The following is a 16,261-nucleotide window of genomic DNA, read 5'->3' on the forward strand; positions in this document are numbered from 1 at the left end:
TTTGTGACTGAGATACCTCACTCAGCATAATGTCCTCCAGGGTCACCCATTTTGGATAATATTGCATCAACTTCCCTTCTTAGTTTGTATTTACTGGATCCCTCCCTCCTGAGACTAGCATAAGGTAAACAACAGAGAACTCCCCCTTATCTGCTGCCCCACGATCCTTTTTCTGTTTGTTTATTTTCTACTCCTTTGTGATTACCCTTTGTTTACCTTCCTGATGATTCTCAATAAATGCACAGCAAGGCATGGCTTAGGCACTTCAGTCGTCAGGACTGCTGGCCCCTGTCTTTACTCTCTCTCATCTCATTCTTGGTTGTCTGTCTCATTATTACTTTACCCTCGGTCTGCAACAGATGAGTGATCCGAGAAGTGATCTCCGTGTATAAACTCAAAACCTCATTGCCATTGATTCAGCACTGACTCAGCTGGCCCTCCAGTGAGTCTTCACAGGAGGAGATTGCCCATCTTTCTTCCAAGCAGTGGCTAGGGGACTCGGAACGCCAGAGAAGGCTGCCCTTGCCTAACAGTGCAACTACCTATGAACTACACCAACATAGCTTCCTTTAAGTACAAAAATCACTGATACTCAACCCAACCTAAGTTAAAATTTCAATTGGCATCTTGTTGGTAAGATAAACACAATGGATCTGAAGAGTATATATATAATCAATAAGATCTGAACTTGGATAGTTTTAAAAGACTGGTTTAACGGTCAACTGGGCAATGCGTGTCTATCATATTTCTAGCTAAGATTCCTTATGCAACTGCACTCACCAATAGACAGAGGTTTGCAGGAAGAGAGGGCAGGACAGAAGCTAAACATGGATTGCTAGGGCACCAACAACAGAGGAGTAACATTTCCAGCAACAAAAACAAATAAACCTTCAGAAGGAAATAAAGGAGTCTATCTCAGTAAACAGGGAGTTCTGGTGGCCTACTGGGGAGGGAGTAGCTCTACTGATCCAAAGGTTCAAGTTCACCAGCTGTGCCAAGGGAGAAGGAGAAAGACAGTCTCCTCTGTGCTTTAAGCCTCTGAACAGCCAGCTGGAAGGTCAGCTGTGACTCGGCTTTGATTTGATGGTGATGGGTTGTGTTATTCCCCATTAACAGCTGCTCTTAGCTGTTTTCTCTACTTACACGTTCATTTCCTGCCCGTTCTCAGCTGCAAAATAGAAGGTCTTGATCTCAGGATGTCTGATCTTAAAAGCACTTGAAGGTGGAGAAAACACAGAGACATAGAAATTAGTGTTTCAGAAGTCAATGGGTGTGAATGTCTACGGATCAACTGTTAAATTCTGCTTTCTTTATACAATCATGAAATACGTGTAATTCAGTCAAGTGAAATACCTATCTATTATCCAAACCCTAATTCATATAGCCGTGGAGCCTCGGGATATTACAGCAGGGCATGTAGAGGAGTAGTTTCAATGCAAAAACCACTGACATACACTTTTCATCCCCACTTGCTAACTGCTTTGCTATAAAAACACAATAGATGAAAATTTAGAGTGATAGAGGTCTCACTTCAAAACACTCAGACTAACTCCTTCAATCAAAGCATTGATTCAAATTCAAATGAATATATACAAAGGTTTTATTTAGGGGAAAATAAGGAGGGATAAAATACCTCACTGTGACAATATATGGGAAAGAGAATTCAAGGCAACTCTAACCCCAAAGGGGGGGGAAAGCACAAACACTGAAGATAGCAATCAGTAAAGATGCTTAGTGTGTTCCACTACTGGGAATATACTCAAAAGAAACCATATCTGCCACACAAGCAGTTGTATGCTCACCCACGTTTATTGTGGCTTTGTTCACAATAGCAAAGAGCTGGAAACAACCCAAGTGTCCGTCAACAAACGAATGGATAGAGAAACTGTGGTATATTCACACAGTGGAATATATTATGCTGAGTGAAAAATCTCAGCCACAAAAGGACAAATAATGCATAGTGCCACTGTTGTAAAGAAGGACTGACATCAGAGTTGGGGGAAACAAAGAGGGAATAAATAATATATGCTGCATTGAAACAGATAAGGGAGAGAACTGTTTAGGAGGAACATATGATTAGGTATTAGTGTTATGAAAAGAATCCAGAATGAAAACTGCAGAGTGGTGTGGACTGGGAGGGGGAGATTATATAATAAGGAAAGATTTGTTGTTGTTGTTGTTTACTTTTCAAAGAGAAAAGCACTCTGGTGGCAGGGGAGCAGGAAGGAAAGTGTGCAACAATGAAAGAATGGAAATTAAAAAAATAAAATTTAAAAAAGAGGGGGGAAAGAAGATAATTCAGCATAGGCTAAAAGTAAAAAGAACTTAAATGTCAAAAGTAAGTAAATTCTGCAGTAGCCAGAGTTTTGGAAAGCTATTTAAAGACACTGAACAATATTTACAAATATTCAATAAAAGTAAAAGTAGAGACCACAACAACAAAAGATGTTAGTGTGGCTGTTGCCTCTTTTTAATTCACCCAGGAAGGCCTGCAGGTTGACCAAGGGTTCATATCAATAACCAACTTCATTCAAAAAACCATGATGCAACCCAAGTCCACATATCCCAGGGCACATGAAGCTATACCAACCAGAGTGGCAAAGGCTCAAAGCTAGTGCCAGTTTATGAGTGTTCTTAGAAAATGGAAATAAATGAACCAATCATTGTATCTAGGAACATAAGTCAGTAAGGAACTGTTCCTTTCTGCCAAAAAGTAGAAAAGAGAAGAAGAAAAGGGGGAGAAGATGGACAGGTAAATACAGCTGGACGACCCCTGTGGGAAGGCAGGACTGGCAGTTAGGATATCTGGGTATAAACCTGTGAGCCGTGATTTTAGGCAGGTCACAGCCTCCCTGTGCTTCCTCTCCTTTGGACTGATGATTTCTGGGGTTCTGAGAGCAATTCCTTGGGGGGGGCTTAAATGACACCACCTGTAATCTCAATTTTATGGCATCTCAGAGAAATTCAATTTCAAGTAAGATACTGACAAGTCAATGAATAATAGCAATGACAAAAATCTCAATCTATTCCACTCTGGTGCGTCTTCTTTAACCATGATTTCTTCTCTTAGCAAGGATGTGGCCGTGACACCTGACCTGTGTGTCAGTTCTGTATGGTGACTCATTTATCACTGCATCAGACATCTGCAAACATGCTCCATGCCAGGGACCCAAAGGGTTTTCAAAACTCATCTGTCCCACAAAAGCCCAGAAAGTAAGAGGTTAAATGTTCCTCTTACTATTTAGGACATCAGCCCACAATGTTCCACATTCTCAGACATTCTGCGTGTTACTGTCATTAAGTTCCAGAACAGGATGGAGGGCTAGCGCTCTAAATCAGAGTATTGTGTGGGAGAAATGATAGACAACTCACTGCTTTTTCTTGCATTCACTTGCTCTTTCCACAGAGAAATCGGGCAGGTTGACAAATCCATCAGCTTTTTCTGCCTGCAACACATACAGAGGACAAGGATGAATAAGTGTGTCAGTCCTGAGGGCTGATTTCTTGAACTCACAAACACTGATCAGAGGTGGTATAACTGGAATGAAGGAGGAAGCAGAAGGTACCCCCCCCCATCAAGGTTAACTATTGAATCCTCAGATTCAGCTTCTTGTTGTTGATGTTGTTATTGTTATGTGCCATCGAGTCGCTCGTGACTCATAGTGACCCTATGTTCAAGAGCTCTAAACCCTGCTCTATCCTGTGCCAACCTCACTGTCTCTGACACACCTATCCCCATCTCAATGAGGGTCTTCCTCTCTTGCACTGTCCCTCCACCCTCCCAATTACAATGTCCCTTTCCAAGGACTGGTCCCTCCTTGCAACATGCCCAAAGCATTCTGGCTTCACCTTCTCCAGGACAAACCTGTTTCTTCTCCTAGCAGTCCATGGTATATTCAACACTCTTCTCCAGCACCACAGCTCAAAGGCATCAATTCTCTTTCTATCATCCCTAGTCACTGTCCAGCTCTCCGACACATAGCACACAATTGCAAAGACTATGGCCTGGATCAGGCGTCCCTTAGCTTAGTAGAGAAATGTTCCTGAATGTCACTCTGCATCTTTGCATGAGACAAGGCATAATAACACTCAAGAATGACCAACATATGGCATGCCGAGCACTAGCTCCCTTCCTGTCTTCCTGGAAAACGCTGCTACCCTGCCAGAGTCCTATTTTCTCTCTTTGGTCCGTAGGCACCCCTGGCATCCTTCCAGCATGTGACTCTAAGAGGCTGTGAGAACAGAAGACAAAGCCCAACAACAGTACCCATGACTGAGTGGATGGAACTCAGAATTCAGCTTTCTCAGACCCAGGTTCTTGTTCTGGCCCTATCACCTGCTAGCATGATAATCATTGAGGTCAAATGAACAAAGCACAGAACAGGCCCTCAACAAGAATGCTTTTCTCCTACAAATCTGCAGGCAGTGCCCTGGGAATCCAATCATAATCTCCTAACTTAGAGATTCTCAGTTCCAGAACCAAGAACTGAGACCAAGGTAGAAAATATGCAGGTGTGTAGCACAACCCACATATCTCTCCAGAAAACTGCCTGCCTGTCTATGGATGTGTCTTCCATACCTTATGGGGGGAAATGTCACTGAGCCACAGGCTTTTAGGATATTTGTGACAGATGGAATTTACTTCTTCTCTCATGCTCACTGGTATTGCTGGGGGAAGGAGAGGGAAATATATCGTCCACAATATTAAACATAAAGGAGTCCATGGGTTTGGGGAGAAAAGTGAACATTGATTTTGAAAATACAATCTTCATTTTGAAAGTCTGTTGATGCTGTTTGTTATTTGCAGTTGATTCTGCATGTTACTAAGTGAGCCCCTTGGGGGGGTCCTTGTCCCTTATGGACAACTGAAGTTCATCTTGCACTCTTCTTCCCAAAAAGATTGAACTCTAGAACATCCAACCCAAAGCGAATCTTCTCTCTCCTATGTGTGTTAGTTTATTCAAACTGCTGACTTCTTATAAGGCTCAAAACTCAATACTCATGGATACTTCCATCTTAAAAATATCATATCCATAATGCTTATTTATGTGTTTATACATTTATTGATATACGTGTGTATATGTGCATCTCTCGTTACTAGATGATGATTTACCCACCACTTATAGCTGAAAGAGAACTCAAGAACCAAAATTCAATCAATCAATCAATCAATAATAGGCAGTACACATAATCCTTCTGTAGGCTTCTCTATATGTATTACATGAGAACACAATGCAATATAATTATGTTGTTATTCTTGTTAAGTGTTCTCCATGCAAGTTGTTCTAACTCAAAACAATTCCATGTACAGCAGAACAAAAACCTGTCTGCTCTTGTGCCATCCTTAAAGCTCCCACAATGCGTAAGCCCATCACTCCAGCCACTGCATTCACACGCATCATTGAGAATTCCCTCCTCACTTGCCATTTCCCAAGGACTGGCCACTCCTGTTAACATAGACCAGAGGATGTAAAACAAAGGCTCATCAGCTTTTGCTTCGAAGGGGCACACTGCTTGTACTCCTTCCAAGAATGTTTGTTTGCTTGTTTGTTTGTTTGTTTGTTTTGACAGCCAGTGACACACTCAATACTCCACCACAACTCAAAGGCATCAATTCTTCATTGGTCTTCCTTTTCTGCTGTCAAAGTTACACATGCATATGAAGCAACTAAAAATACTACACTACACTTCAAAATAACATCTTTGCTCTTTAGCACTTAAACGAGGTCCTGGAAGCAGATTTTCTCAATGGAACACTTTTAAAAAAAAAATTTTACTGTAGCTTCTGTGGGTTTTGGTACATATTTCTTTATGCTTTAAATGAAATTAAATTACCATTGAATCTTGCCCATAATTACCCTGTCTTTTCAGCCTGATCAGTCCCATTTGCTTCGTCTCACCCCTCACCCACCAAACTGCACAGCCCTGTGGTTTCACTCCTACCTACCCTGTCCCCTTTACTCCCCCTCGTCCACTTTGAGTTCCTGCATGAAAATGATTATAAGAAACACAATGTGAATGAAGAATAATGTGAAACGCAATGTATATAAACTTTGTAAGTAAACCAACTAAAAAAACCCGTGTAAAATAGAATGTATATGAATGATTATATGGAATGTAAATGAAAGATTGCATAAAATACAATGAATAAGAATAAAACAAAGAAATTATTATAAGAAAACCAATAAAAATATTTTTCAAGAAATTACATCATTGACAATTCAATCTTTTCTCCCTCTGTCATTTGTCCATATGCTGTCTATTTGTCCAGTTGAGGATTTTGGTTTCTTGATGTTGAGATGTGATCCACAGTGAAGACTGTAGCTTCTTTGTATTTCATCAGTAGGTGCTTCAAGTTCAAGTCTTCTTGACTTCCAGCCACAAGATCGTGCCATCTGTGTATCACAAGGTATTGATGAGTTGTCCCTCCGTTCCTGATACCACATTCTTCTTCATATGGTCCACTTTCTCAGATTGTTATGCATTCAGTTTGACTAAGTATGGTGAAGAATACAACCTTAACCCATATTTTCCCTGATTTTAAAGCATGCAGTATCTCCCTGTTGTGTTTAAATGTCAGCTTCTTGGTCTTTGTGCAGGTAGCTATGCTGCTGATGTGTAGTGCAGAGATGGAATCACCCCCCACAGACCCTCCAATGGGTTTTCAGAGGCAGTGGACTGCACAATAGCTAACTGCCCAGCTGATGGATTTGAACCATGTGCCTTTGCATTGGCGATGCAATTCCTGATCACTAAGCCACCAAAGCTCCCTGGTTAGGCTTCAGCAATTCTACTCTGAAGTGTCTCTCTCATCGCCACTGAGTCAGACCAACGCATAGCTCATACTCCAGCAGGTTTCGAGGGGCTTCAAATTGCTAGGGAGGAGATTGTCTACCTTTCCCTCTCTGAGCTGCTGGTGGATTCAAACCACTTGCCTTTGCATTGGCTACACAACTGCTTACTTCTGGCCCAATAGAGCTCACTAGCGCTCCTAAGTAGATACTCCAGAAAACAAAACAGATATTCAGACAAAGCCTTTTACATGCACGTCCATAGCTACATTATCCATAGTAGTCTCAAAGTGGAAAGAGCCAAAATTTTCATCCATTTACAGATAAACACATTAATAACTTTGGGGGTACACATACTGTGATATATTCACCATGAAAAAGAATTAAATACAGATACCTGCTATAATGTAAATGAATCCCAAAAACATTATACTATGTGAAAGAAGCCAGGTATGAAAAGGTCATGATTCCATTTATGTGAAATACCCGCAAACCAAAATCACAGAAAAACTTTCTACTACAAACATTCTTCATGTCTCTGCTCTAATTAGAACCAACAGGGCTCCCAAACATCCTTAGATAAAGGGTTTTAGAAACGTACAAAAGGCTGTGTGTTATTGAGCCCTGCTTCATTCCACAATTCCGACTCCTTCATTTCCACTGCCCCTACTCAACAGAAACAACATCAATAAAAGTAAGAACAAAGAAAATACAATATTTCCATGAAGTCAAGTTAGAAAGATGTCCAACTTACGGCATGATGAGTTTAGAGACAATTTCATTGTAGTACAAGAAGCTCACCACAAATAATGGTACTACAAAAATCAATCCCCAAAGAAGGAAACAAATATACATTTTTACAGTCATTTTGTTCATTTAAAAACTAAGCCAATATTAAAGATTAGTTGGAAATCTTCATTGAGTAGAATATTTTGTGTCTCATAAAAACAACTAAGATTATGTCAGATAAGAATCTAAATGTATGTGAGTGAAAACACCTTCACCCCCCCCCCCCCCACCCTCTAGTAAATCTTTCCTTTGCAGAGATATTTTTCACTGCAGGCATATCTCATTTTATTCAGCTTTGCTTTCCTGAGCTTCATAGAAACTGCGAAGTTTTTCTCAAGTAAAGGTTTGTGACAATTCTGCATCTAATAAGTCTTTGGGCGTCATTTTTCAATAGTAAGGGCTTACTTCCTGTTTCTGTGTCCCACTTTGTAATTCTCACAATTCTCATAATATTTCAAACTCTTACATAACTTTGTTGCATGCTTAGTAAACTGCAGTACAGTCTAACAATGCCTGGAACACCAAAAATTATGTGCAACATGATATTGTTTATTCTGCTGGTCTGAAACTAAAACCACAATATATCCAAGCTGCGCTTGTATTCTGAAGACAATCCAGTTGTATCCAAAATCAAGAATAACTGTGTCAAAAATTGTCCTTGCTTATTTAACTTGCAAAAATGTCTCAAATTTGCCAATCATCACTGACAAATCCGAGAAATGACGGTTTTCTTTTTTTCCTCCTCCTTCAGACCCCTTATTCCCTATTTTATGAATGAAAACAACTTTCTCAGTGGTATCCTTCCTCTCTAAAGATTCCTGAATTACTGGAAAATCAGCCCAGGTTTAGTATTTACACCTGCATTGTAAAAGGAGCAGTTGCAAAATGGAGGTGACTGAGTCTGATTTTTCTACCCACTTCATGAAGGGGAACTAACTGTCCCATCAATCATGTCCATAATACCGTACATAGAGCTACACAGTCAGACATGCCACTTCACATGTTCCTGCACTTACTTCTATGGATAACTGAGTCCAATGTTCATTCCAGGACTCACAGAATTTACTCCTAGTTGTGGGTCGTACTAGGGAAATAGCTTGAATAATAAAGAAGGCAAAGAGTAGCTCACAATCCAAGTCCAGGTTTCATCCAGCAGTCCCAAGCCAAGCTAACAAGGCATACATAATTCCTCAATTAATGAAAGTCCAGATTCAGTTCAACAGCACAAATGCAAAATGCCTCTGATTTCCTCAATCATCCGGCATATTTTGTCTCAGAGCAATTAATTACAAGTCAGACTTTCCTTGAATCATTTAGCAAGCAGAACCTTTAACTGTGGCCTTTCTCTCTGAGTCCCTCTGGTTACACCTTGCCACAGTTTCTTCACAATCTCCCCACCACTGTTGTCATTACCCTTTTTCAGTGTGGAAAGCATTCTCTTACATTGACCTCACAGCTGTTGATGATTTGTAAAACACTGTGTCCACAGTTAAGGTATCTGGGACCATGACTCCTCAACAAGAGTTAGTGTAATGGCTAGAAAAGCTCATTGTCAAGGGTGCTGGTATCCCACGCCTACCTCCTTCTGAATCACAATAAAGCTTGTTTCCTTTTCAAAGAGTCAAACTATTCTTTTAGGCTGTCTGACAGGTTTGGCTGTCCAAATGTACTTGGAAATTCTGAAACAAGACAATATTTTTCACTTTGTCAGATGATGTTCCTCTTTGAATCATTCCCAGCATGTGTGGTTTAATGGTCTCTGTGAAGTATTGCCCACAGCTGCTGTTGAATAAATTCTAATTGCAGGTGTTCCTATAGCTACTTGCAGAAAGCTACGCTCCATAGGGTTTAAATTACCAGACCAAACCAGATGAAGATAAGATGGCCCGTGCTCTGAGCTAAGTCAATCACTGCAACCTGATGGCTTGCTCTGGACTGCACTTTGCTTGTGGCTGCAGATGCTCCAATTTTCCAAGCTGAATAGAGGATTCTCCAGCAAAGGACATGCTCGTTTCCTCAGAGTATTGGTATGACAGGGAGGGGAAATCAGAAACTGGCTATTTAAAGAGGAGATATTAGAGCAAGAGGCATGAAGTACTGGCTTACACACTTCCATGAATGTAATTATTAGTAAGATGATTATAAGGGGGGGAACCCCACAATATGCATGAATGAGATATAATATAAATGAAAGATTGTATAAAACACAATGTATATATGCATGAAGCACAATGTATATGAATGATAATATAATTTTAAAAAAAGAAGATCACTAGGCCATTTTTTGAAGCAGCTCTGGCTGGACTCCAACCTTTGCATTTAGTTAGCTTTCAAGCTCTATTTTACAGCATGGTGTTAAATGCACTTCTCAGTAAATTATGTTAGTATTACATGTGGAGAAAAAAGGAAAGGAAGGCCTGGGGGTCATCTTCCTCACGTCTATGTTGTAGATCATTTCTTTCTCCTTTACACACTGTTTCAACTCACCTATGCAGCCTTATACATCCATTTAATCAGGAAATATTTATAGAGCACTTACTATAGTTTGGGTACTGTGCCAAACACTGGGACCCATTAGGAAAACAGGGATTTCTGTCCTCTAGGGAAAGCAGAAATCCAAACACTGCTTGCTTGGAAACAGAGCAAAAGAGAGGAAGTTCCTCAGTGAGATGGACTGACACAGTGATTGCAACAATGGACCTGATCAGGGCAAAGACTGAGAATCCACAAGGTTACGGCCCACAGGATGGTGCCAGATTTGATGTGTTATTGAGAGAGTCACCACAAATCACGGTCTCCTCAATGGCACAGAACAGCAATAAACTCAACGCAAAAACATAACAACTAGATAATATGTTAGTAGGTAATCATTGCTGTGAGAAAAGTACAGTTGGTCAGGGTGAGAATGACCAGAAGGGTGGACAGGCCAGGTTGTCCACTGCTGCTTCAGTTTCTAATACCCACACCCGCTGAGGGGAGTCTCCATCACTCAGACTACATTTGGTCTTTGAAACTTCCCCACTTCCCCTGGCCTTGTTGTCGTTTCTAGGTGCCATCGAGTTGAGTATGACTCACCGGGACTCCATGAACACTGTCCTGTCTTGCGCCATCCTCACAATCTCTGGCACACTCAAGCCCATTGCTGCAGTCCCTGTATCAATCCACCTGGTTGAGTATCTTCTTCTCCTTTGGCATCCCTCCACCTGCCCAAGCATGATGCCCCTCTCCAAAGAACAACCTCTTCTAAAAGCCTGTCCCAAGTATGAGAAGAAGCTTCCTCATCTTTGTCCCCACAGAGCACTCTGGCTGCACTTTCTTCAAGACATATCTATTTGTTCTTTAGGCAGCCCATGGACTAGTCAGCACCCTTCTCCAACACTACAGTTCAATGATATCAGTTCTTCTTCTGTCCTGTCCTAATTATTTCTTAGGCCCTTCTATTTGCCAGAGACCAGGACAGGTTTCCTTTATGGGACTTCTCTTATTGCATTTAATTACGCGGATATTTGTCATTTGTCTCCCTCTCCAATTGGCACAATGAAGGGGAATAATTTTAACATTTATATTTACATTGTCATTACTGGAGACAAAACACATAAAAATTTATAAATTTATTTTATCAATGAATGACTGGCTGATACATTGAGTTTTGAGAACATAATTGTTTTCAAATGACAATAAGTACGGTGTTAAGATGTTGATCCACTTTGGAAAATAAATTGATAGTTTCTCAAGATATAACATGTAATTCCCATAACCCAGCATTTGTATTCCTGGGTATCTACCCATGAGAAAAGAACATGTAAACTCATACAAAGATCTGCAAGTTAATGTGTATAGCAGCATTATTCATAATAGTCTAAAAGTGGAAACAAATGTCCACTAACTGATAAATATAAAAATGAGGTATATTCATACACTTCAATACTATAATAGTAGCATAGAGAAGTTACCTACTGGCACAGGCTAAAATGTGGATGTACTTAGAAAAACATGTGCCTTTGAATTATGGTGATGGAGATGAATTTTTACTTACACCATGGACTGCTAGAAGAATAAGCAAATTAATTTTGTTAAAAGTATAGCTAAAATACTCTTTAGAAGCAAGGATTATGAGACTTCATCTCACATACTTTGGACATGTTATCAAGAAAGAACAATCTCGGAAGTAGGATATTATGCAGGGTAAAGTAAGGGTCAGTGAATACGAAGAAGGTCATCAATGAGATGGACGGGCACAGTGGATACATCTGTGGCTCAAGGGTAGCAATTCTTATGAGATAGCCCAGGACCAGGCAGAGTTCATTCTGTTGGACATAGGGTCACTAGAGGCAGAACAGACTACAAGTCCCCTAACAACAACAGGTCTGAGTGTTAGAAGAATGAGCTAGTTGTCTACAACTGGAAAATCACCCGATAAAAACACGATGGTGCACAGTTCCACTCTGACACTCATGGGGTTCCCATGAACCTGAGTCAGCCACAGCTTGTTGGTTAGAATGAGAGTGGACAGTGGGATGAACTCTAAATGGACACGAGCAGTTTTATTGTGGTGATGAAAATTATCTAAAACTATCTTTTTTTATTTTTAATTTTTTTAATTTTATACTAGATTATTTACAATATTTGAATACATAGTTTTTCAGACCAGATTCTTTCAATTTGCCTCCCCTACCCAGCAAATTGTACAATCCCATGATTATTTCCCGCCACTCAGCACATCCTCATCCCTCTGCTTCTTCTCCCCCAACCCTTGGGTCTTCATACTCATTCTATAATAATGGTTTTATACAATGTTTGTCCTTATGGGGCTAAGTTAGTTCACTCAGCATAATGCTCTCCAGTTTCTCCTAACTTAAGTAGCAATTTACAAAATCATTGCTCCTGTGTGCTGCATAGTATTCCATTGTATGAACGTATCATAATTTCTCAATTTATTCAATTGTAGTTGGACATCTAGGCTGTTTCCATGTTCTTGAGATGGTGAATAATACTGTTATGAACATTGGTTTTCCTTTGTGCCTCGGTTTTCATTTTCTTGAGGTGTTTTCTAAGTACTGAAATAGCTGGGTCATATGGAATTTCTATGGTCAACCTTTTGAGGAAACGCCAAACTGCCTTCCAGAGTGGTTGTACCGTTTTACAATCCCACCAACAATATGTAAGAGTTCCTTTCTTGCCACATCCTCTCCAACATTTATTACTTAATGCCCTGTCAAACTTTGCCATTGTTACTGGAGTAAGATGGTATCTCCAGAAGAGAAAGACTGATAATCCAATTACAAAATGGCGGGGGGAAAAAAAGGAAAGAATTTTCACAGAGGAAGATATTCAAGTGACCAACAGACACATAGGGAAATGCTGAAAATCACTGGCAATAAAACTATCTTACAGTGACAGTTGCATCCTTAAATAAATTTACCAAAAATTAGTGAACATCACAAATTATTGAGCTTGAATATAATGAATTAAAATGCAGTGCTGGAGAAAAGTACTGAATATATTACCATGGGCTCTTAAGAGAACAAACAGGTATGTCCTTCAAAGGGTGAAACCAGGTTGTTCCTTAGAGGCAAAGATTTTGAAGCTCCATCTCACATACTTTGGGCATGACACCACGACGTCCCCGTTCTGCGGAAGGGCATCGTGCTTGGAAAGGCAGAGGGTCAGTGCGGAAGAGGAAGTCGCTTTTTGAGGATGAGATGGATTGACACAGTGACTGTGCCAATGGGGTCAGGAGTGTCAGAGAGGTTGAGGTTGGCTTGAGGATAGGGCAAGGTTCATAGGCCATTGCTCATAGGGTTGTGATGAGTCATAGTTGAGTTGATGGCACAGAACAAGAACAATGACGTACAAAATAGATCGTAATAAAGCTGTCATTTAAAAACTCAAGATGCAGACAAAAGCTAGGGATTACCCTTTCCCTGTTTTTAAAAACCAAGAAGGAATAGCAATGCAACTTGCAAGGAGGTGAAATCAGAGTTCTCTGATGATACTATTCATGAGTCAATGGTACTTATTTAAAATTTAATGTTCCCTGGAGGGAAGAATGGTGAAACTTTCACTTTCATACTTTGGACATGTTGTCAGAAAGTGCTAGTCTTCGGAAAACTATATCAAGCTTGCAAAAGTAAAGGACTGGTTAAGAGATGATGACTCTCAAAGAGATGAATTGCCACAGACACTGTAACAATTAGTCTGAGCATGGAGACTCGAGGGATAGCTCAGGATAGGACAAGTTTTCAATCTGTTGCTCATTTATTGTTGTTGTATGCTGTCGAGTCAAAACCAACCCATAGCTGACCCTCCAGCAGGTTTTCAGAGGCAGTAAATTGCATAAGAGGAGACTGCCCATCCTTCTCCCACAGAGCAGCTGGTGGATTTGAATCGTGTGCCTTTGGGACTGCAGTGCAGCTTCTTACCACTAGGCCACCAGAGCTCCCTTTGTCGTTCATAGAGAAGCTATGAATCATTGTCAACTCGACAGCACCCAAAACCAACAACAACAATATTCGCCTTTAACTATTCTTTCCATTTTGGATTAGAGGAATTTTAGAGTCATAGATATTTCGTATAAAATTCACTATATTTCAAACATGGCTTTTTTTAAGGTAGTTCAAGTAAGATAGCAAGTTTTAGTATTTAAATGCAAAAGCAATTGTTCATTGCCATTAATAAATTTTGGTGTCTACACAGTGTGAATAACTCACAGAATGTTGATGTTGTTGTTGTTGTTGTTAAGTGCCGTTGAGTTGGAGGCGACTCATAGCGACCCTATGAATAAAAGACCTGAACACCTGTATAACTTTTCTCCTTTCTCCAGGTTCATAGGCTTTCTGGAGGCAAGCTATTTTGGAAGTGGATGCCACTCCTGCTTCCAAGCTTGTTTTAATCGGGGAGCTCCACCAAACACTGTCCACCATGGGTGACCATTCTCAAACTTGACACATCAGTGTCACAGTGTTCAATTTCACAGCAACCATGAGTTGCCTCCGTACAAGTTATACGGCCTAGAAGAATGTTTCACCAAAAACAAATGAACCCACAGGATGGACAAAGCTATTTCTTAAGAATCTACATATACCAGATGAAGGGGAGGGCGTAGGAAATGAGAGTGACACCCATTCCAGTGCTTAAAGAGGTAAAAGAAGGCCAAAGCAAGCAAATGAACTGTGGTATATGAAACTGTTATGCAATCAAGGCTAAAAATAAAATTACTAATTATCTGGGTATTCTAAATGGTACCATATTTTCTTGATTCTACAAACTCTTAACTTTTATGCTTCAATGAGTCCAAAATCAAGAGGCACATCAGAATCTCTCTGAATTGTCACTGTATTGGACTTTTTTCCTATTTAAACCTGTTATTAAAAAAAAATTATAAGTCTTGAAATAGATAGAATCTTAAATTTGAGGGGAAATAGCCTCTAAAAACAAATATAGATTCTTTGTAATATGCTTCTGTTTTTATGCATGAATATAGATATATTTGAAAGCCTCTGAATTACTTCCAGTCTATTTAAATAAGGTTATTCAATAGATTTCAATTAGAGCAAGCTGCCAAACTCTGAATTTGTCCAACTAGATCTATGCTCTGCTCAGTTTGGACCCAAAGTCTCCTATGTCCCGGAAGCAAACCCCGAACAGAGTTTCTCACTCTCATGTCACTCTGGAAACAAACCCAAAACCTATCCCTCTGTCACTGAGTGGATTTCAGTCCAAATCGACTGGACCTGCCCACTCAGAAACAGCTGCTACTGAATTCTAACAATGCACACAGACCTATAAGCACTTAAGAGTTCTGAATAATAATCTTTAAAATGTAGCCTGAAAGGAAACTGTGTGATGAAACAAAAAATAAAAAATTTAATTAATTGTTAGCATTAAAGTTTGAGTCCAATAGAGAAGCAAACTTTCTGATTTGTTGCTGGTAGGATTTCAGAATGGTACTGATGGAAGGAATCTGGTAGTAATTGGCACAACTGCATTTACCATTTGACCTAGAAGTGCCACTTATCCTAAATATATGCTTGCCAGTAAATATAATAACATGTTCACTGTAGCATTATTTGTAACAACAAAAGGTTGTAAAGACTCCAAATAGCTGTCATCAGGAGACTTCGGAATCAAATTATGGTATTGATACACACCAAACAACCATGCTGCTAGAAAGAAAAAAAGTCTTTATGTTGGCATTCTCCGTGCATAAGGGTGAGGATTTGCCCCCATTCAGGGGCTCCTCACAAGAAAGACCTGGCTACCCGCTTGGATAAACATTGTAACCCAGAAAACCCTATGGGGTTACTCTACAGTCATCTGGTGTCACCATGAACCAGAAATGGATTCTATAGCACCCAATCAAACATATGTACATTTGAAGAGAAAGACCTTCAATGAGATGGATTGATCCAGTGACTGCAACAACAATGGCACAGGATAAAGCAAGGTTGTTCAGATCTCAGACCTGTTGTTTCTAGGGTCACTGTGTGTCACAGTTGACCTGACGATAGCTAACAGAAAGAGGGTGGAGAGGGAGGAAGGAAGGGAGAGACAGAGAGAGAGAGAGGGAGAGAGAGGGGAGGGGAGGGGAGAAGAGAAGAGAAGAGAAGAGAAGAGAAGAGAAGAGAAGAGAAGAGAAGAGAAGAGAAGAGAAGAGAAGAGAAGAGAAGAGGAGGAAGGGG

General features: G+C 40.2%; 1 protein-coding gene across 1 annotated transcript in view; it reads right to left on the reverse strand.

Moving 5' to 3' along the window:
- The window catches only part of IPCEF1 (interaction protein for cytohesin exchange factors 1), a 155,446-nt gene that overhangs the window by 101,204 nt on the left and 37,981 nt on the right, over positions 1–16,261 (reverse strand). The window contains exons 4-5 of the mRNA XM_006882807.1: positions 3,373–3,446; positions 1,144–1,215 (exon numbers count right to left, since the gene is read on the reverse strand). Coding sequence (XP_006882869.1) covers positions 1,144–1,215; positions 3,373–3,446 — 146 coding nt within the window. The remainder of the gene's footprint in view (positions 1–1,143; positions 1,216–3,372; positions 3,447–16,261) is intronic.

Source organism: Elephantulus edwardii, unplaced genomic scaffold (assembly GCF_000299155.1).
Source record: "Elephantulus edwardii isolate Elephantulus edwardi_28Jun2011 unplaced genomic scaffold, EleEdw1.0 scaffold00024, whole genome shotgun sequence".
NCBI lineage: Eukaryota > Metazoa > Chordata > Mammalia > Macroscelidea > Macroscelididae > Elephantulus > Elephantulus edwardii.